At 60.2% G+C, this 20,679-nt stretch overlaps 1 protein-coding gene across 3 annotated transcripts in view; it reads left to right on the top strand.

Annotated features, from left to right (window-relative positions):
* PDE9A (phosphodiesterase 9A) overlaps window positions 1-20,679 on the top strand; it is an 81,493-nt gene that overhangs the window by 8,199 nt on the left and 52,615 nt on the right. For all 3 annotated transcript variants that reach the window (XM_044250875.1, XM_044250874.1, XM_044250873.1), the window contains exons 2-4: window positions 13,752-13,822; window positions 15,016-15,093; window positions 18,330-18,373. In XM_044250875.1, coding sequence (XP_044106810.1) covers window positions 13,752-13,822; window positions 15,016-15,093; window positions 18,330-18,373 — 193 coding nt within the window. The remainder of the gene's footprint in view (window positions 1-13,751; window positions 13,823-15,015; window positions 15,094-18,329; window positions 18,374-20,679) is intronic.

Genomic DNA, 20,679 nt, shown 5'->3' with positions numbered 1-20,679 from the left:
CGAGCGGTGACTTTGCTGTTGGAGGGACATGTACTGTGGAGTGTGTGGCGAGCCTCGGTCCGTGGCAGCCCTGGGGGGCTCGTGGCCGCACTTGCCACTGGACTTCTGACCGCACCCCCTGCCAAGGCCCTTGGGCTCCGGGGTGCAGCCTGGGGGAGCTGCTCAGTCTTGGGGGAGATGGAGGGTTGGGTGCTCTGGGGAAACAAAGTCAGAGGCCTCCCGTGGAATGGCGGAAGGAGGCGGGAGTTGGCACAGACTCTCTCCGTTGAGCCCGATCGCGGCTGCCCTGCACCAGCAAAGGGAGGGGCCGGGCGGCCGCGATGGCGCCCTGAGGGCTGGTCATGCACAGGCTGATGTGTTTTGCAAGCGGTTCCTGGAGCCCAGTGATCCAGCCTCTCTATCCTCATAGCTTCTGCCTTAGGGAACGCTTCTAAAAACTTGTATAGCTTTGCAAATAACAGAGAAAGAGGCCCCACGGCTGACATTATCATCCAGAGATCTTCAGTGATGCTGGATTTGCACTTGCAAGAGCAGGAGCCCAGGGCTTGTGTGGGGAAGGGCTAACTGGGTACCAGGGCTGACCGTGGACCCGCCGCGGGGCGTGGCAACCGCCGGGCTGGAGCAGCCATTTCTGGGGCGAATGGGGAGCAGCCAGCGGACTGATTTCGCTCAGACCTGTGCTCTATAAACATCATGCAGGGAAAAGTGGAGACGTGAGCCGTGGTGGAAGGGGCGCACATCCTCTGAGACCGCTCACTGGGGCCTCCGTCTGGCCAGCACGATCACAGAGCATCCGGAGCTCAGGGCAGACACTAGAGGGGCTGGGAAGCTCGACCCCAGCCCTGGCCAATGAGGCCTGGCCTGTTGGGACCCCCTAAGACTCCAGACTTCCTTGGGGCCGCCCAGATGCACGGCTGTGTATCCGATCCCATTTTGTGGGTGTCGTTTGGAAGGTTGCGTCCCAGATAGCAGAGGTAGGGGACGGCATCTGTGCCCCAGCGGCAAAGCCGGCCTGCAGGGGCCCAAGGAGCCGGGGTCCAAGGGGCTCCCAGAGCACAGCAGTGTGTGGGGAAGCGTAGGAGCCGCGAATTTTCCCCACAGGTATTTCTGGAAGCCGGGCTGGGTGGCGCTGGGCGGAGCAGGTGAGGAAATGGGTGCCAGCCTCGGAGAGCCGTGTAGAAACGGGCGGGTGGCGTCTGGACGCCGGCGGGGTACACACCCTTGCAGGAGGAGGCGCCGAGAATGATACGTCCCTCCAGGGGTGGGGGACCCTGGACCTCCTGGGTGCTGTGCAGAAGCCGCCCAGGCTGCAGGCTTCATGCCTCCCAGAGCACTCCACTTCCCCTGCCCCCTACCCCCCCGGGGCTGGAACTCTGATTTGGCCTCATCCCCTGCCGTGAGCCCTCAGCTCGTCCTCCCAAGGACAGAGCAGGCGGCCGGAGAGGCCACTGTATAGCGGAGGAGGGTCCAGGCCCCAGAGGGGCCCCTCAAGGCGCCTCCTGCCTCCACCTGCCCCTCCTAAGGGGTCCAGGCTCGGCTTCTGGAGGAAAGAGCCAGGGCCTGGCGGCTTTCCACCCACCGCTGTGAGCCCCGGGCATCGAAGTAAAGAGCGAGCCCGCACGCAGGTCTGGGCTCGGCGTGGCTGGGGAGACACGGCCCCAAGCTGAGGTTACAAGCCGGTGACGTGCCCTCCCGAAGTCCAACGGCCTCGAGCAGAGCCCTGACCTTTGGAGAGACTGCGGCAGCCCCGCAGGAGGCCCGCAAGGCTGCAGCCTGGTGGGTGGAGGCCAGCCTCTGAGGGACACGGTGCAGCGTGGGGAGGCCACAGGGAGGCCACGCCAGCCGCCGGCTTGGACTCCAGGCTCCCTCGCCCACACTCAGACCCTTCTTTTCTGGCAGGAAACTCTGTTCCGTTTTTCTAACGAAACTTCAGGTCAGTAGAAAGGAAAGGAGTAAGAGGAGGCCCGGGAGGCAGGAAGGAGGAACTTCTCCGCTCCCCGCGGCCCTGAACTGCCCACTTCCTCCCACGTCTGTCGGATCTCCGTGTCCTCGGCCGCGGCTCCCAGGTGGCTCTGTGAGGACCGCAGCCGCTGCCCGCGCTGCCCCACGCTCTGCCACCGCGTGTCCGGCCCCGGCCTGTGACTGCTGCAGGATGAGGTGTCCCCGTCCGTCCCAACCCCAGAACTTCCGGGGCTACCGCAGTCCTTTCAAAGGGCATCTCAGGTTACCGAACTGGGATGTGTCAGGAGAGAGAACGTCGGGTAAAACCCCGCCCCTCCCTCCGCTTGCCTTGCTCACGCACTTGGCACAAAGTGGCCGTGGAAAGTGAGCAGTGCGGGGGGAGTGTGAATGGCCGCGGTGAACAGGAGGGAGTGGGGTTCGCGTCCCAGACCTGCCGCGGGGAAGCGGGCAGAAGGCCACGGGAGCGGCTCGGCTCATCCTGGGCGCGCTCGGCTCGCGGTGTGGATCCGGTTTCGTGCACGTGCAGACCCAGCGTGGGCCTCGAGACGGTTGCGTGGTGGACCATTTCCGAGATTGCTTGAAGATGCTCGGATGAGGGGATAGTGCCGACACGTGGTTGCCTCGGGAGAGAAGTCGCAGTCCGCCGTGTAATGCCCGGAAAGGAGGCTCGAGCTGATGCTGCAGCCTCCCCCCAAAGCCTGGACGGCTTCTCCTGGACGGGCCCCAAGGCCTCAGGTGCCTGGAATCCCCGGAGTCCGGCCCTCAACCCAGCCTCAGCCAGCACCTGCCCTTCAGCCAGGGCCTCTGCGGCCACCCGTTGGCCTGCCCCAAGGACCCCCGGGAAGGACCAGCTCCCACCCCAGCCCCACCTCGGCTGCACACCGGGGCTCCCCTGTGTCCTTCCTGCCCGGAAAGAGGGTGGGAGCCGTGGTGCTCAGTTTCCAAGGTGCCGGAGCTCGGGGTCTCTGCTGGGGAGGGCTTTCCTGCTCCCAGGCTAGGTCTCCCCCAGGTCTTGTCACCTGCTGTCACCCTCTCGGCCTTGCCCATCACTGCTGAGGGTTGCATGCTGGGGTCTCCTGTGGGCGGTCCTCCCCAGCGCCCCCTCCTCTCCACCACCCTCCCCCCGGGCATGAAGACGTCTGGACCCCGAGACGGGCCTCACTGGCCCACACTCAGCCCCTGATAAAGGAGAGACCTTGGGGGGCGGGTTGCAGGCTAGAGGGGAGAGCCACGTGGGGGCCCACGCAGGGGGAAAGGCAAGGGTCGTTCATGGAGAGCCGCCTCCGATTTGAGCGGGAACGCAAGAAGTAGACCCAGCCGAAACTAGAGAGACCTCTCCGGAAACGTCCTCGCTGGGAGCAGTCCTCGGAAGGGAGCGCCACGTCTGCACACGTCTGACCCTCTCTGGGTCCCCTCCTTGCATTTCAGCCCCCTGTGATCCATCCTCTGTGACCGGGGAGAGTGACCTCCGACGGCAGAAGCAGAAAAACAACAGCGATCCAGAAGAGCGACAGGACTGGCCGTGACAAGCGGGTTCCGTGCGGGGGAGGCCTCCGACCCCAAGACGCCGCTGAGCGGGGGCAGCCCGGGGCCTGAGCTGGAGAGCGGTTTGCACAGTCTGCGTCGCTGTGTCCCGTGCCGTGCTAATGAGCGTGGCCAGCCGGACAGGAACTCCCCTGCGAGGCCACACTGTTCTTCCCCAGCCTCCCCGTCCCCCACTCCAGCCCAAGGCCACATCCGCTCTCAGGGGGGGACAAGGGGATGAGCTCCCGTCCGGGATCCACCCCCAGCCCCTCCCGTTCTGGTTCTGTGCTCCTGGTCGTAGATGCCTCACGCACGTTCAAGGATTCCCGTCCCTGTGAAGAGCCTACCCTGAGTGCGGAGGCCAGGGCTGCGTCCGGTCCCGGGGCTGCCGCGGCGCATTCCCGCTCTCTGCACGACAGCAAACGGCAGCGACTTACGCTGTTGAAGCTCTGGAGGCCGGAGTCCAGGATCCACTTGGCTGCACTGAAATCAAGTGATGGGCAGAGCCTCGCTGCCCTGGGGCCTCCTGGGGGGAGCCGCTCCTCGCTCCCCTGCTCCTGGGGCCCGTCTGCACACATTGGCCCGTGGCCACACCGCTCAGGTGCCTGCGGACGCTCTCTTCCGTCTTCATGTCTCTCTCTGCCGCCATACGATTCTGTGACTTCACGAAGGCGCGTCCCGCCGTGACTGGGGCTCATCTCATCCCAGGATCCTTCCTCTCCTCATGTCTGCGGAGACGTGGCCCTGTACGGCAGAGAACGGCGTCATCCTGCGGGCTTCTGGCCTCAGACCGTGCTGCACGTCCTGTCCCCAAGCCTCCTCCCGTACTGGCCAGCAGGATCATGGGTCTGGAGCGGGGGCGAGGCACAGTGAGGGGGCGGCCGCTTCCCTTCACCGGCAGCCCAGTGCACCTTGCTCTGCGGCCTTCCATCCCTGCAGGACGGGTCACTTCTGTCTTCATTCGCGTGCCCACTGCCGCCACCGCGTCCCCTGCCACCGGCCAGCCGCCACCAGCAGGGTCTCAACCGTCACTCTACTCTCCTCCCACGCCAGACCTCGCTGTTCGTCCGGGGGGAGCGAGCTCCCGCCGTGCTGAGCGACTATGCCTCCCAGACGCTTCGGCCTCGGAGACGTTTGCCTCCCGTGTGCCGGAGCGGAGGGACAAAGCTGTAGCTCGCTCGCCCCCCACACCCTGCCCCGCCATCACCTCGCTGGCCTGGGATGGGCAGCCGGGCTCGCGTCTGGTCCTGCTCTATGCCAGTCGTGTGTCCCGACGCTCAGACTCCAGATCTGTGACACGGGGTTAGCGCCAGCCCAGCGGACCTCTGGACGGTGCCCACCACGCCCCAGATGCCGCTCTGAGGATTTTACGGGGGCGCCCAGTGCCTGCCGCATGTTGCAGGTGCGGAGAGTGTGCAGTAAAGATTTTGCCCGAAGCCCCAGGGTGCGTGCAAGGCTGAGCTGCCGGTGGACCCAGGAAGCCGGTTTCGGGCTCCGTCCCCACGGGGCAGACTTCAGGGAAAGGTGTACCCACATGATGGAGGTCTCTGCCGCCTCCCGGGCTCGGTGCACAGATGGCCCCACGGGGGCTCACGGCGCCTCGAAGCAGGTGGGGCTGGCATTGCCCCCACTCTGAAGAGGGAAGGGCTCTGCCAGGGTGGAGAGAACGATATTTGGGCCCCCGTTGTGTTTGCCCCAAACTGAGTCTCCCACAGTTCCCAGAGGCTTTGTACGCCCCTTCGGGGTCCCGCCCAGTGGCCTCCGCCATCCCACGCGGTTGGTCACCCCGAGCCGTCAGTTCCTCTGTGCTCCCTTGCCGACTGTCCCCCCGATGCCAGACACTCACACAAGCCCTTCCTCTCCGTCAGCGCCGCTCACTCGCTGCGTGGCTTTGGAAACGTTCCTGAAACTCTCTGAGCCTTAGTATCTACTGAAGGGGAAGAATGACACCCACGTCCGAGGCAGGTTTTAAGGATCAAAGGTTTTATGCCCAATAATAGCAAAGAAAGGAAAGGGGACCGTCCCCCCCCACTCTCTCTCTCTCTCTCTCTCTCTCTCTCTCACACACACACACACACACACACACACACACTTGTTTTCAAGTCAGGATCCACGCCGGGCCGGGCGCTGCCTCTGTCCACTGTCTCTGTAAGTCTCTTTCCATCCACGTGTTTGGGACACCCGAGGAGGGGTAAGGGAGATGGTTGTTGACTTCCTCTCCGTGTGATTCTGGAACCATGAGATGTTGGGATGTCAGGGATCCACTCGGAGACGCGCCCAGATGATGCAGAATGTTGTCTCCACTGAGCTCACGACCGCCCCAGCAGGGAGGGAAGCCGGGGTGCGGACCCGCGGGCTGGGGCGGTGCAGACGGCGGGGCTGGCAGGTGGGGGGCAGGGCTGCTGCGGGCATGGAGCGTCTCCAGCGCACAAGAGGACTTCTCTTCTTAAAGATTTTATTTATTGACTTGACACAGAGAGAGAGCGTGCGTGCAGGCATGCGAGGGGGAGGGGCAGAGGGAGAGAAAGAATCCTCAAGCAGCGTCCGTGCTGGGCATGGGGCTCGATCTCATGACCTTGAGATTGTGACCTGAGCCGGAATCATGAGTCTGGGGCTTCACCAGTGGAGGCCGCCGGGCGCCCCCGGGGCTTCTGTTTAGAAGAAGGTGTGCAGGGAGTCTGCCCGTAGTAAGAAATGGCGGCTTCTGCTGTTACTTCGTGTTCTTTTCAAACACACTGGCCAGAAAGATACCTCCTGACTTGGAAAGGGAAATGATGTCTACTGCAGTTATTTGAGGCATCGCCTGCCTGGCGGTTAACTGTAGTGGTTCTGACTCGGGGGTTATCCTTACCTGCTCTAGACAAGGAGGAGCACAGCATGGATGACACGCTCAGGCGTACGTGTCTGTGAAATTCAGAATTAGCGGAGAACTGCGGACACATTGCTAACGCGCACAGGAGGAGAGGGACGTGGCCAGCCTACGGTCTTGGCCTTCGTTAAGTCACGCGTTTATTTCCAGAGTGTTTAAAAACACAAAAGTTGGGATTTGGGTCTTGGTCTCTGCTTAGCCTGTCTTCTGTATTAAACTTGTAATTCTTGGGCACTGATAAGCCGAAGGGAATTTGTCTTTAACTCCCCCAAAGATAGAAAAGGGGCGAATCTGCAGATGGGTTTACGTTGGCTGTTCTCTGGGCCAGGTTGAGTTCTAACTCCTGGAGCTGGAACGTGGGATCCAGGAGCCAGAGTGAAAATTCTCTAGTTTGCTTCCAGGGCAAAGTCTTACACGAGCTTATAGAAGTGTAGGTAAGACCTTAGTAGATTACAGAAGCTACAGAAGACAATCACAGCTTGGTCAACAAAAGATAAGGAATTTGAACTGATTTATTTTTCCTCTGGGAGAGGAGCCTAAGTCAATATCCGCTCCAAGTACGCCATCAGAAATATCGGCAATCGGAAAACAAGGCAAACAGAGAATGCGTACGTCATTATGGGCCAGGGACCTACCTCCCACACAGACCTCCCACAGCTCTCCTGGCGGCACAGCCTCTGTCTCTGGGCTTAGAGCCCGTGGGGGTGGGGGGCGGGGTGTCTGAGTTTGCATGTGGGTCCACACCGGCCAGGCCAGGCCAGGCCAGCTTCTTCACTCCCTGCGACAGGGGTGATGGTGACACCGAGCTTATGAGGTTCTTATGAGGACCCAGGGTCACGGGGCTTGTAGGGCATTTGGCTCAGGCTCTGGCCCAAGCATAGGCTCGGTCCTGTTAGGCAGCAGTGATGGGGGACGTAGTGGTGGTGTGGTGATGCTGGTGATGGCGGAGATGGTGCTGGTGGCGGAGGAGGTCCTGGTGGAGGTTGTGGTGGAGGCCATGGTGGAGGTCATGGCAGAGATGGTGCTGGTGGCGGAGGAGGTCCTGGTGGAGGTCATGGTGAAAGTCCTGGTGGAGGTGATGGCAGGGATGGTGCTGGTGGCGGAGGAGGTCCTGGTGGAGGTGGTGATGCCAGCGCTGGCATCATTAGCCTGACCTAAACCAGCAGACACAGACTTCAGCCTCAGCTCATTGGTGCGGGAGGATGTTTGGGCGCCATTGCTCCCCCAGTGGACAGATCCCGGGCTCCATGGGATGCAAAGGAACTGCCCACAGTTCTGCCCACGGGGCCTCATCTTCCAAAGACTTCCTTCCACCTTTAACAGAAGAGAAAACTAACGCAGGGAAATCCCAGGGATCACGGAGTCTATCAAAGTATTTTTTTTTAACTCCTACCTGCTGATTCTGATAACTGATTAATACGTATTTGAATTGCTCTGACCCCATTTTTGTTGCAGTTTGGATAGAGTTGAATGTGGTTGATAATCAGCACGGGGGTATCGGTTAGAGCAATGGAGCCTGCGTTGCGGCAGCTTTCCCAAGATGGCACACCCTCCGGCCGTCCTCTACTGGAAGAGGAAGCCGCAGTGTTGGAGTCAGGGCTGGGTGCCCTTGGTGCCTCTTGCTGGGGTAAACGGCCTTAAAGGGTCAAGGAGGAGCCTCCCCATCCCCTTTCCCAGGGAAGGGTTTCAAGGGACGCGTCCAGTAATCACAGGGGCCGCACAACTTCGCACTTAGTGCGTACCAGGCCCTCTGTGTCATAATGAACCCTCTGAACATTCCACAGGCAAGGGACCATTTTCCTCCTTTTGTAGGAGAATCAGAGCCTTGGAGCGTTTCAGAAACCTGCCCTGGGTTGAGCTGGTAAAAGGATAGGCTGGAGGTGAACTCACATCTCTGACTCTTCCCTGCTCACCCCTCTGCCCTGGAGCAGTGCACGGCACCAGAGGCCAGCCAGGAGTGACCCAGGGGTTGTGAGACAGCTGGAATGGCACAGCCTCCAGACAAAGCAGGACCTGCCGATTCAGAAGGAGCCCGTGGAGAGCAGCCACTAACCCACTGTCTGTCCCCGTTGACAGCCCTCCTCTGCCCTGATGGCCTGAAGAATTGGTGCTCTGATTTGCACCACGTGGGCAGCTGAACTCATTCCCCCCACAAAATCTCACGAGCAATCCTAATATGAGAAGGTTATATAAAGAGTTAGTGACGTGTTTGTTCTGGAAGTTCAGATCGATAGCGCCCACCGAAGAATTAACGGAAACGGGGAGGGTCCTTGTGTGAGCGCCGCAGCTGGAAGCAGGAGCTCAGAGTGGCGGCTGCCGGCTCATGGGCTCAGCCACAGCTGGCTTCACTTCGGGTGAACGTTGCCTGGGGGCCATCAGGACTTAGGATGGCCGTCACGGGCAACCTCGCAGGTAACAGCCAAGCAGGCCTGACCCCGAAGATAATGTGTCCCCCGCTTCCAATCACTGATATTCAGGTCATTAGACCTAAGGGTTTGCTTTGTAATGATGTCCAAAGGCATTTCAGCCAGGCTACTTAAAGGAGATCCGAGTCCCAGGGGACCAGGATCCTGTCCCAATGCCCCAAGCCCCAGCACAGGCCCCTTCACAAGTCCGTCCTGGCTTCCCCACCTGAGCCGCTCTCAGCCCACCTGCTGGCCCGGAGCCCTCGAGGGCCCTGCCCAGGCTCAGTGCAGCCTCCTGAGAGAGGCGCCCAGGCCCCCACACCCGGCCTGATCATCAGAACCCTCAGTTCAGCAGGGTCTTGAAGATGGGTGGACCTGAGGGATGTTCTCATCAGGTCTGGAGCTCTGAAATTCTTTGCCTGGAAATCCTGGGCCCATGGGGAGTGAGGCCTGGCGGCATGCGTCAGGCCCTCAGAGCACCTCTTGGGGAGGGACCCCCCCCTTCCCGCCCTCTCCCTGCTGTTTGCCACCACTAGTTCCCCCCCAGGGTCACGGGGCCACATAGGGCCCCCTCAGTCCCCCAGGTTAGGACTGGTGCACCCATGGCCAGCCCAGAGGCCTGGACCCCCTCCCCGCCCCGCTCCATCCCAGGAGGCACTGGGCCTCGTCTCTGCTCTGGATTCCTCCTCCGCCACCCCCACACTGTTTCTGCGACCCCCCACTTCCCTGATGTTCTCCTGGTGCCTCCCCCTTCCTCCCCAGCCCCCCCCCCCCGCCCCTTGCTGAGTGCTATTTAAATTCTGGGTTTTGTCCTCTGGTTAATTTCCTCATCTGCTTGGCTTAACGCCAAAGAATATTCTTTGCAAATAAAAAATGGTAAATGTTTTCTCTCTCCTAAGAATTTTATGTAAATGCCTCACGCGTGCTATCAGGAGGGAACGAAGGTTCATCAGCTAGTTCTGTTATCAGTGACCAACCTCGCCTCCAGATCCAGATCACTTTTCTCGTGCTTATGAAGGTCCTGCATGTTCATTGTTGAATATTTTGAAAAACGCAGGGCACATAAAAAGAAGAAAAAAAAAAAGAATCCAGGCATCTCGGGACCTCTCCTGCATTCTGATGTGTGTGTGCACACGCGCGTGCAAGCAGCTGTCTTCTACATGATGTTTTATCCCGATCATTTCACTCAGTGTCGCGTCGGCAAGTACTTTCCAACATAGCATTCGGGAGTCTTCAAAAACCACGATTTTAATGCCAGAATAATGTTCCATCATGGAGACGTCCTAAAATGTAATCATTCCGTCGTTAGTAGGATGTTTAGCCTAATTCCATTTCTGCGCGATCCGTCCTATGGGAGGACCCTCCGGGCCCCGCATGTCTTTGCTTACGGGGCGGCGGCCGGGGTCAGGAAGGTGCCCAAGGTGCCTGCGACATCGTAAATGTTCTTATTCTCATGTTCAGCGTTATTATTTCCTCACAGGCAATTCCCGGAAATGGCATTCTGGGTCAGAGGGCACACCTTGCCCAACTGCCTTCCCCGGGGCCGTGTGGACACACAGTCCGGGCAGGGCACCCCCTCGCCACCCCCAGCCGGAGTTGTTCCACATCAACGCTGGGGGATCATTGTAGAGTCATGTGCTGTTCTAAGAAATAACGCAGAGACATCCAGCTACCCTTTACTCCGTGTCCCCCGCGGTAGCTTCTTGTGATATTACGGTTCGGTATCTCGCGGGCTGCTGACCGCGAGACAAGCCACCACCATGCACGGATTTCCCCTATTTTACTGTGGTTGTCTGAGTGTGGGTACCAAGTCTATACAGTCCCATCCCATGGGGAGGTTCCTGCAGCCACAACCGCAGGGACCGGATGGACCGTTCCGCCCCGTTGAGACCCGCCCACCTGCTTCCTCCACCCACCCCGTCCCTAACTCCGGGCTCACGCTAATCTCCTCTCCATCTCTACAATTATGTCATTTCGGGAGCGTCACCTAAATGGAATCATACGGTGTGGGAACTTGGGGGATGGGCTTTTATTCACTCGGCACAAACCCCTGGAGACCCATCCAGTTGTGTGGACGGTGATTTACTCCTTGTTATGGCCGAGCAGTGTTCCGCGTCACAGACACACCCTGCGGTGCGATGTCCTCCCCCGCAGAAGGGCGTCCGGGACGTCCAGACTTGGGCTGTCTACCCCTTTTCCACGATTCGTCACTTTGCTTATTTCCTGCCGTTTCCTGAGAGGCCAGGATGACCGTTTTCAGAAGTCAGCACCCTTGTTTGGGTTGGGTAGAGATTTCTGAAGTCCCTGCGACGTTTATAACTAAGAGGCGTCATCAGGAAGGACAAGAGCATATATAAGGAGAAGGAAACGTTCCCGCCAAGTTTAAGAACGTCCAAGGGGCTGAGACGAGTCGCTGGTGCAAGGGTCAGGGGATGTCCCAGAAACATCAGCTCCGATCAAGCAGAGGAAGGACATGGAGCGGGGGTCCCCGCACCGAGGACCCGAGCTCACTTGTTGCTCCGCCAGAAGGCGACTCAACAGAAGAAAACAGCACTGTCCCCTCCTCCCCCCTCCCCGCGGTCCACAGCAGTGTGTTGTCTACACGTCTGGCTCTCCATCTTCAGCCGGAGCCCCGTAAAATCACTCGGGGGGCAGCACTGGAGAGGAATCGTAGTGAGGGACATGTTGCTGGAGATCTGTTACTGCCGGTTCCAAACAGCTCTGTGAAAATTGTTGCTAAGGCAATTGAGTAAAAAATTCACAGGCAGCGTACACAGTAACAGCAAACAATGAACGTAAGCGCCTGTTTTCAAACAGCCAGCCCCCAAAGCACGACATGTCCAATGCAGATCGTTTTTTTAATGATTTGGAGAGGTCCCGCAGACATTTTCTGTGATTTCGACAGCTGCCGAGGGCCCTCGTGGCTTGCCAGCATCTGAGATTGTCCCCCTGGTGATAAAGATGGCAGCCAGCCTCACAGAGGAGCTCCCAGGGATGCTCAGCCCCCTCAAGGGGGCACCTGCCCCGACCCCCACCCTGCCCGGTCCCTAGTCCCCTCCTGGGCGTAACCACATACTGATGTCTTCTTCTGCGATAGTGCTGGCTTTTGTCGTTCCCGGCTTGCAAAACCTAGCCCAAACCTAACTGCCAGGTGGTTCTCTCCTTGGTCAGGATGGGGACCAGCGGGTGACGCAGCACCCAGCATCTGAGCAGGAAGCCCAGTGGCTAGCGGCGGTTGACTTCATGCCCACACCCATGATAATGTGATAAACCCATCAGTGCCGTTCCAGGCAGCAGCCCCTCCCACCCACCCCCTGGGCCGGGTCTGCTCTCCCATGTAGGTGCCCGGAGCAAGGGCCCGGCGGGCACTCGAAGGCCTGGCACACTCGGCCCACTCAGCTCTGTGAGGCTCTCCTACTCCTGCCCGAGCCCGAGGCCCCGAAGACGGAGTCACTTTCTTGGCAGACGGGTCCCGCCACAGCTGGGCTGTAAACGGGGAGGGAGCCACGACTCATCTGTGTTTGCGACGCCCAGATAACAGACGGCTGTCACCACGCTTCTGTGCGTCCCGCCCGACTGCCAACCAGTCAGCCCCGCGGCTGCCCGTCGTCCTCCCTTAAGGAGGGGAAGGGGAGAAACCACAGGAGGACAGAGAGTGGGTATTAAGACCGGCTTTCCTTAAATGTTGCTTTGTCTGAGAATTCGCACATGGACTCCAGGCCAGAAATGCACATCGGTAAATGCGCGCTCCAGAAATCGGGGCCAGTGTCGGGCAGACGCGGAGTACGGCAATCCCCCCGCAATCCCCGCCACCACCCAGGGCAGCCAGGGTCCCCTGAGCAGCCGCCACTGGCAGGGCCCACCCAGGCTCCAGGTTCCATGGAGCAAGATGCGACCTTCACATGGGAAACACGCTCTGGCAGCCACGGCCATGCATGGTCAGAGCCGGGGTGGACGTGGAAGCCGTGGCTGGCCCTGCCCTGACCCCGTCTGGTGCCGAGCAGGGACAGGAGTGCGGGGGCAGGCGGCACACACCAGGTCCTCTCTCCCCCGGCTGGAGCGGGAGCTGCGTGAAGCCTGTGTGCGTCGCAGCCCAGGCTTGGTCACCGGAGGTATGTGGCCGGGCCAGTCCCTCCTTACTGTCCCGCTTAATACCACACCTTTCAGATTCGCAGAGCGGGGGCGTGGCGAGCCAGGAGTGGTCCCGGGTAGGAGGTCACAGCCTGAAGCTGGCGGGGACACCAGGGAGCCCTGGCTGCTTGCCCCCGGCCGAGCGTGAGGAAACTGGGATGCCAAGGCCATCTCCGTGGGTGGAAGAACCTTCTGGAAAAGGTGGAGCTCGGGGAGGGGTGCGCCCCAGTCTGCGGGTGAATGCCGTCCCGCTGCCGGCCTGGGGACCCCACCGCACCCCCATGTTCCTGCCGGCCTCGGCACACACCGGGGTCCTGTCTCTGCTCCAAATCGTGCCCGCGGCTCGGCCCTCACTCGGGTCCCCTCTCCGCTGGCGACAACGCCCTTCCACACCCTCCCTGAGCACGGCCAGCTGGCCACGCAGCTCCGTTTCTCCGCGCAAAGTCCCTCTGGAAAGCTCTTCCACGGAACTCGGGAGGCCTCTGCCCTGTGCCTGGCTTTGCAGGGAGCTCTGGTCGAGCAGGGGTCCGGCCGATGAGCCCCAGGACTCCCGGGGACTCCTGGCGGTGGGCTGTCGGGAGGCAAGGGAGTCAGTCTGTGCGTCAGGAGGTGGTGGCCGTGGCCAGCCCCGACCCGGGCGGCTGTCTCGTGGGCGGGAGCTCTGCCTTCACCACCGTTTCGGGCACAACGGACAGACGGTGTCACGGTCTGTATGGATGGACTGGGTGAGGAGACATCCGGGTGGCATTCCTGGCCGCGGCTGCGGACCTGCGGGAGGGCCGGAGAGAACGTGCGGTGACGTCGTCATGGAAACCTGTTCCCCCCTCCCGCCCCTCATGCCCTGCGGCTGTGTCTTGCAGGTGGTCTTCAGCAAGTACTGTAACTCCAGCGACATCATGGACCTGTTCTGCATCGCCACTGGCCTGCCCCGGTGAGTGGCCCAGCTCGCCCCGCCCCCAGATCGCCCCGCCCCTGGCCCGCCCCCCAGAACGCCCCGCCCCCACCAGCAGGGCACTGGCTCCCGGAGAGGACCCTGTCTGGGAGGGAGGGCAAGCCGCCAGGTCCGAGGGGTGACGGGTGGGCAAGGGCCCCATGGCTCACCTCGCACTTGGGGGCCCTTTCCAGTCAGTGAGTGAGACCCGCAGGAGTGCGCGGCGGCCTGTCCCCCCCGTCCCCCGGCGATGCCTGCAGGAAACCGCTGGGCGGAATTAGACAGAAATCACCATCTTAAGAGGGTCTTTTCCCCCTTTTTATTTATTTGAAGAAGGACCCAGGAGGGGGTTGTGTTTTGCCTTGGGTCCCCCAGCCCCAAACGATCCTGTGGGCGCGATTTTCTTTCTGAGGGAGGCGGCTGGGTGGGGTGCCACAGAGCCCTGTTTGGGAAAGACAGATTTTCAGAAAGCAGTTGAAAAGGCGGAAATCCCCGTAGAATCGTCAGAATTCCCGGGTTATTCCCACGGCTAACGGTCTGTCCGAGTGCAGTTTCTGTCCTGACGTTCTGACTGTGAAGGGTGGTCGGGATCGCCTTCTGTGTGGCCCCTGAGCCCGGTGCGGCGACCTGGGTCGAGGAAGGGGTCACAGGCAGGGGAGGACAGGCCGAGGCGTCGCCCAGACCTCACAGCAAACTGCAGATTACAGCGGTAGACACAGGCTGCGGCCTGGGCGTCTTGGAGCATCGCGCTGGGAAACAGACTCGTTCGGTTCAGAGATTGGAGTGTCCCCTCTCCCACCCTTGCAGGCCACCGGAGACCAGAGAGGGTTAAATCACATGTCCAAGGCCACACACGCACACACACACACACACACGCTCAGCAGAGGCCCAGGGGACGAGGGGTTGGGGGGGGTGTGGAGACTCGGTTTCCCGGCTAGAAACTGCTTCCTAGGAGAGGTCCCCGCCCCCGTGGCTCCCAGGGGCAGTGAAGCTGAGGGCAGACGTCTCCCTGCTGACCCGCAGCCACGCTCGGGTCTCATCCCTGCTCCATAACTTAGACTGCCTCCCCTTCCCACTTTAAAGTCCTCAAAAACGGACAGAGCCCTTGGAATTACACACAGGCTCTGTCCTGCCTTGGGGCCGGGCCACTTGTCCCATAGGACTCGGGGACACTGACGCGGTGTGTCTTCCAGGAACACGACCATCTCCCTGCTGACCGCGGACGACGCCATGGTGTCCATCGACCCCACCATGCCGGCCAATTCCGAACGGTAAGCAGTGGCCTCCGCCGCTCAGCGCCCTCATGGCCCCCCTGAGACGTCCCTGCACACGGGGGCCGGCCCCACGGTGTCCTCTTAATTCACTGTTGTAGGGAAAGCCAAAGTGAAACCAAAGACGGGGCAGGGGTGGGAGGGTCCTTTGCAGACTGGTCCCTTTCCAAGATAATCACGGGCGCAGGTGGGCTCAGGGCCCTTGGGAGGGCTCGCCCTCAACAAGGGTCCTCAGAGGAGGCACGGACAGGAAACTGAGACCCCGAAGTCTGGTGAGGAGCAGAGGAGCCAGGCCCCGGGCTGTACACTGACGGCCCCGTCCTGCTCTGGAAGGTTCCCGGACCGTGCCCTGGGGGTGTTGTGTTTGCCACTGGGCTGGGTCCTGGTACGGACCTGGGGCTGCCCGCTGGATGCCTCCACCCGGGACAGTGGGGACCCCGGGGGCCCGAGGAGCTAGACCCGGAAAGGCCTGGCAGGGGAAAGGGGTTAGTGAAGGTTCGAGGAGTCAGCAGCGCCCGCCGTGGGGCCGGAGGAAGGATGAGGTGTCCGAGCAGAGCCCCTCCCCTCGCTGGGCGGCCCCTTGGACAGCGGCCTGCCAAGTCCCAGGGGGCCCCCACTTCACATCTGCAGCTGCGCGAGGCCAGGGAGCAGGGCCCATGGGGGGGCACCCCCTTTAGGATCCCCTGTTGGTCACTCAGTATCTGCTCTGAGGGACGTTTGTTAATCCGGCCGTCGGGGCGTCCCAGGTGGCCCAGCCCTGTGGGCTGTTGAGAGCTGGAAGGAGAAAGCATGTCCCGGGCAGATCCCTCTCGTGCCCCAGCGGCTGGAGGGCCCGTGTAGGATGTGGGATCCCTGCGATGGGGTGGTCCGAGACCCTCACTGTAGGTCCCCCGAAGGTCCCCCCCACCCAAGGTCTGTGCACCTGCTCCCCCCAGCCGGGCTGGGTGCAGGAGCCCCCCAGGCCCCGACAGGGGCTCAGGACGGCCCCAGTGCAGACACTCACTGCCTGAAACGCCGGGGGGGCCGAGGTTGAGATGCGCTCTGGCGTTTTCTCTTCACAGAGTTACTGGTTATCCGCTCAGAGGTCACCAGCCCCAACCCAGCTCTGCGGGAGGCCGCCCTCCTCCCTCCCTCTCTGTGCCCCCAGGTTCTCCCTGGGCCTGGGCCCCAGAATTGGCTTTTCTCTGGGCGCCGAGGTGGTCGTGGTGATGCTGGGCGGGACCCCTCTGTCCCTCGGCTGATGGGACCTCCTCTCCCTCCACTGGCTTCCCCGCCACCTGTCTGCTTCCGACCCTCCGCCCCAGGGAGGCAGGTGCACTCAGGGGCCTCCTGCTCGGCCCCCCGCAAGGCGCCGTCTGCTCTGGTTCTCTCTGGTCCCTCTGCCTGGGGGTCCCACCATTCTAGTGTGACCAGTCCCACCAACCCAGTGACTTGCAGCCTGCTGAGGACTGAAACACCGGAGATCTCCACAAAGCCCCAGTGCCCAGACCCCTGCTAGGACCCGTCCAATGTGGAGTTTTGAGGGACTGCTTAGAGCTCACCGGGCGACTCCACGTGCAGCCCCGGGCGAGCGCCGCTGGTGGAGAGTGTAGAAAACGTGAGAAAGTGCTCGAACCCACACGCATTGGAAACGAGGCGTGACCTGAGCTGCCAGAACCCAGACATTAGGACACCGTCCCTAGGGCGATGAACCCCTAGTTCCACGTAAGCGGCTTCCAGAAGATCTCCTGAAGCAGGACCCTGTCCTGAGCGAGAGCGGGGCAGGCCCAGGGCGGTCGTGAACTCGCTTCTTGACACTGCAGCGGGAGGACCCCCGACGGCGCTGGCCGCCCTTCAGCCAGGGTAGCTGGGCCCTCCAGCTTTTATATTCGTGTTTTCAGCCGTCAGAGTTTTCCACGTGGCCCGGGACTGCTGAGCCACAGGAGGCCCTGTCCGTCGTGGTGTGCCGTTGGGTGCGCCGGAGTCCCTCCGGGTTCCCCGTGCATGTTCTCTGCGGGTCCGCAGCAGGCCCGGCCCCTTCCCAGACCCGCCCAGACCCTCCCAGATCCTCCCAGACCCTCCCAGACCCTCCCAGACCCTCCCAGACCCTCCCAGACCCTCACAGACCCTCAGGTCAACGCTTGCACATGCGTCTCCTTCTTCAACCACGGACGGACACTCCGTGGCACAGCGAACAGATCCTCCGTGCCCTGCTGCCCGGGGCCCGAGGATTTCGAGGGCTTAGCCGTTCGGACAGGGCAGTGACGCCCGTCCTGTCAGTGTGAACTTGCACATGGACTGTCGGGTGCCCGAGAACAGGCGCATTTCGTCCGTCTCTGTCCTGTCACCCGTCCCTGACCCAGATGTCACCGCTTGTGACAAACTGGACGACCGACCAGACAAATGGCTGACGCAGACAAGTGACCTGTGATGGTGTCCCACAGGCCCGTTTCATCCGATACCCTTGTTCCTACATCCTGGGCTGAGTCGCAGGACTGCGTACCCTCCTGTTAACAGTCCCGCCAGGACACCTACCCCAGGACCGTGGCCGTGCATGCTCCTGCCGGCGACACCAGGGCACCTGTCTCCTTGGTCCCCTCCGGCCTGCCTGTTCGCAGGCTTGAAATTTCACTTAACCACTGGGTAAAAAACAGCATCTCTCTTGAGGAAGCTTTCTTAAAAACTGTTTTCAGCGATTGCGTTTCCCTGAACCTCTTTCCTGTGGTTTCCCTCCCCCTCGGCCACAGGTCCTTGTGTGTCGAGGGCAAATACTCTCCCTGGTCGCCTCAGGACGACCAGGGTGGCATCACCGAGGGCACGGTCAGCCGAGGGACCGACCCATCTTCCCTCGTGCAGCTGGGGGATGGGGTTGCCACGGGCTCGAGCCGGGCGAGGACGGAGAGCCTCCCCGCGTCCGTCGGGCGTCGGGGGCACTCGGCAGCCCGGGGGTCTCTGCCAGTCGCACTGGCCATCTGCACCCGAGTAGCGACGGGCCCGACACCGACTGCGTTCAGCTCACCAAACACGAACATCACAGAGGGAGTTCATCATTTAAATGCTGTATTTAAAGTATTTGGAATTCTTCCGAACGAGGAAGCTCAGAACAGCCAAAGAAACTAATTTCAGAAAAAAAGAAGAAAAAAAAAAACCCTAATCCGCTGAATTCTAATTTATCCCGAGCAGCTTATCTCCCCCGGCAGACGCGCCGAGAACACCTCGAACGGCATCTCACGTCCGAACTGTCCCCTCTCTTGCAGCACCCCCTACAAAGTGAGACCCGTGGCCGTCAAGCAGCTGTCTGGTAAGGCCCTGCTATCATTTTTAAAATTAAAAGAAAAAAAGAAGGCTCCAGACTGCCCCTGTGGTTGAATGTGTATTAGGTAAGCATCTGAATCCAAAACCCCGTGCGACTGCAGAACCCAAATCCTTATCGTAGACCCCCTCCCCACCAGAAGTCCCTCAGGAGCCTCCCTCCCCTGCTGTCCCTACAGACTCAGCAGACGCTCGGTGACGCGCCCTCCCGCGTCCTCCTGGACGCAGGGCCTGTCCCGCTCACTCGGACTGTGACCTGCAAAGGTGGGCCCTTTGCAGCCCCCCAGCCCCCGGGACGCTTCGTGTCGCCAGCGGTGCTGTTTTGTTAAAACCCAGTTCCTTTCGGAACTTTTATGTCCCTTATTTATGGATGATTCATGTGTCATAAACTGTTCCCACTTACATGTAGGCTCTGATGAGCTTTGAAAAATGCATCCTGCTCATCGCCGTGAACCAGAATCAAGACACAGAGCATTTCTGTTACCTGACAGGGCTCTCCTGTGCCCCTTCCCACAGAACCCCCACCCCCGCTCCCTGTCAGCGGCTGAGCCGCTGTCTGACCCCGTAGAACCGGCTCTCCCAGAGCGTTGTATGAAACACGTCACGCAGAGCGCGCACGCCTCTCTGACTCAGCCTGTCGTCCTTGACGCCGGACGGTGTTGGGCGTCCCAGAAGCTCATTCCTTCTTATTGCTGGGAAGGCTTCGTGGTGTGGCCGGACCCAGCGTGATGACCCGGCCTCCTGTTAGGGCACACCCGGGTCCCCTCCAGACTGGGCACTTTATAAGCAAGGCAGCTCTAAGCACTCAAGGACGTGCCTCTCTGGGGACACATACCCTGATTTCTCTCGGAATGAACGGGACTGTGCTCGATTCACTTAAAAATAAAATCCAGTCCATTTTTTCCAAAGTGGCGGCAACGTTTTGCGTTCCCACTCACAGCGTGTGCGCCCTCCTCGTCTGCACTTGGAACTGTCTGCCCTTTTATGTGAGCCATTCCGACGTGTGTGGTGGCATCGCACTGGGTTTGCATCTGTGTTTCCCGGGTGACTCACCATGAGAAAGCATTTACTAACCGGTCATAAATCTTCCTACGTGATCTGTCACAGTCGTCCAGACTGAATTCCCGTAGGTCGACCAGTGACTGAATTCCCGTAGGTCGACCAGTGAATGACACACCCCGTGACTCAGACGTAACCTGGGAATCGTTTTTCCCTCCTGACTCACTTGCATTTTCCTGTTAGAACCTTTCAGGGAGGAGAAATATCAGATTCTGCTCGGGCCTGGTTGATCCGTTTTGCTCTTTCATGGTTTTGCTTTGGGTGCCCAATCTCCGAAATCGCAGTTCATCCCCTGCCCGTGGGGTCGTCGGCCGTGCACGCTCCTAAAACTTTTATATATATATATATATTTTTTTTAGCTTTTACATTTCGGTCTGTGATCCATTTCAAGTTGACCTTGCTGTATGGCCTAAGCCAAACGCTGAGGCTTTCCTTTCTAAACTGTGAGGTTAATTTAATTTTGATTTTTATAAGATTGAGTTTTTGTAAGATTCTTTTTTTGAAGATGTTATTTATTTATTTGACAGAGAGAGCAAGGGAGCACAAGCAGGGGGAGCCGCAGAGGGAGAGGGAGGAGTGGGCTCCCCACTGAGCGGGGAGCCTAATGCGGGGCTCGATCACATGACCTGAGCCGAAGGCAAATGCTTAACCAACTGAGCCACCCAAGGCCCCAGATTTTTCAGAAGATTCTGGAGAACAGAATTCTGAAGCCACCGGTCGGGTGCTGGGCGGGGTGTGACGAGACACTGAGTCGTCTGGGCCTTTTCTCGTCCTGAAAGTGACAGTGTTGACGCACGGGCCCTGGTCACTTTGAATGTTCTTCGGTGCCCGAGCAGCTGTTTCAATAGCAGGTGTTAGAATCAAGTAGGAGTTCTCACTTTTTCTAGGATGAAAATTCCTCTTTAACATAAAAGGCACTCGAGCCCTTGATGTGGTTAAAAAAAAAAAATGATTTTTATGTTTACGTCGTTGTTAAGTAGACCCCGTACTTGATGCGGATCTCCCCAGCTTCTCTCCTGAGGTCCCTTTCCCGCTCCGGCATCCCAGCGGCGGCGCAGGCCACCGCGCACTCATCGCTGGGTCTTCCGGGTCGGCCCGGGTCTCGCAGGGGCTCCCACTCGCCTTGTTTGGTCCAGAGCGTCTGTAGAATGTCCCCAGGCCAGGCTTGTTAGATGTGTTCCTCGTGCTTGGCCCGGGGGTGTAGATTTGGGGAAAGAACTAAGGGGTCCAGGACAT

The sequence above is a fragment of the Neovison vison genome, chromosome 6 (assembly GCF_020171115.1).
Source record: "Neovison vison isolate M4711 chromosome 6, ASM_NN_V1, whole genome shotgun sequence".
Taxonomy (NCBI): Eukaryota; Metazoa; Chordata; class Mammalia; order Carnivora; family Mustelidae; genus Neogale; species Neogale vison.
Note: the sequence above shows the minus strand (reverse complement) of the source record. Positions and strands in the feature narration are given on the sequence as shown.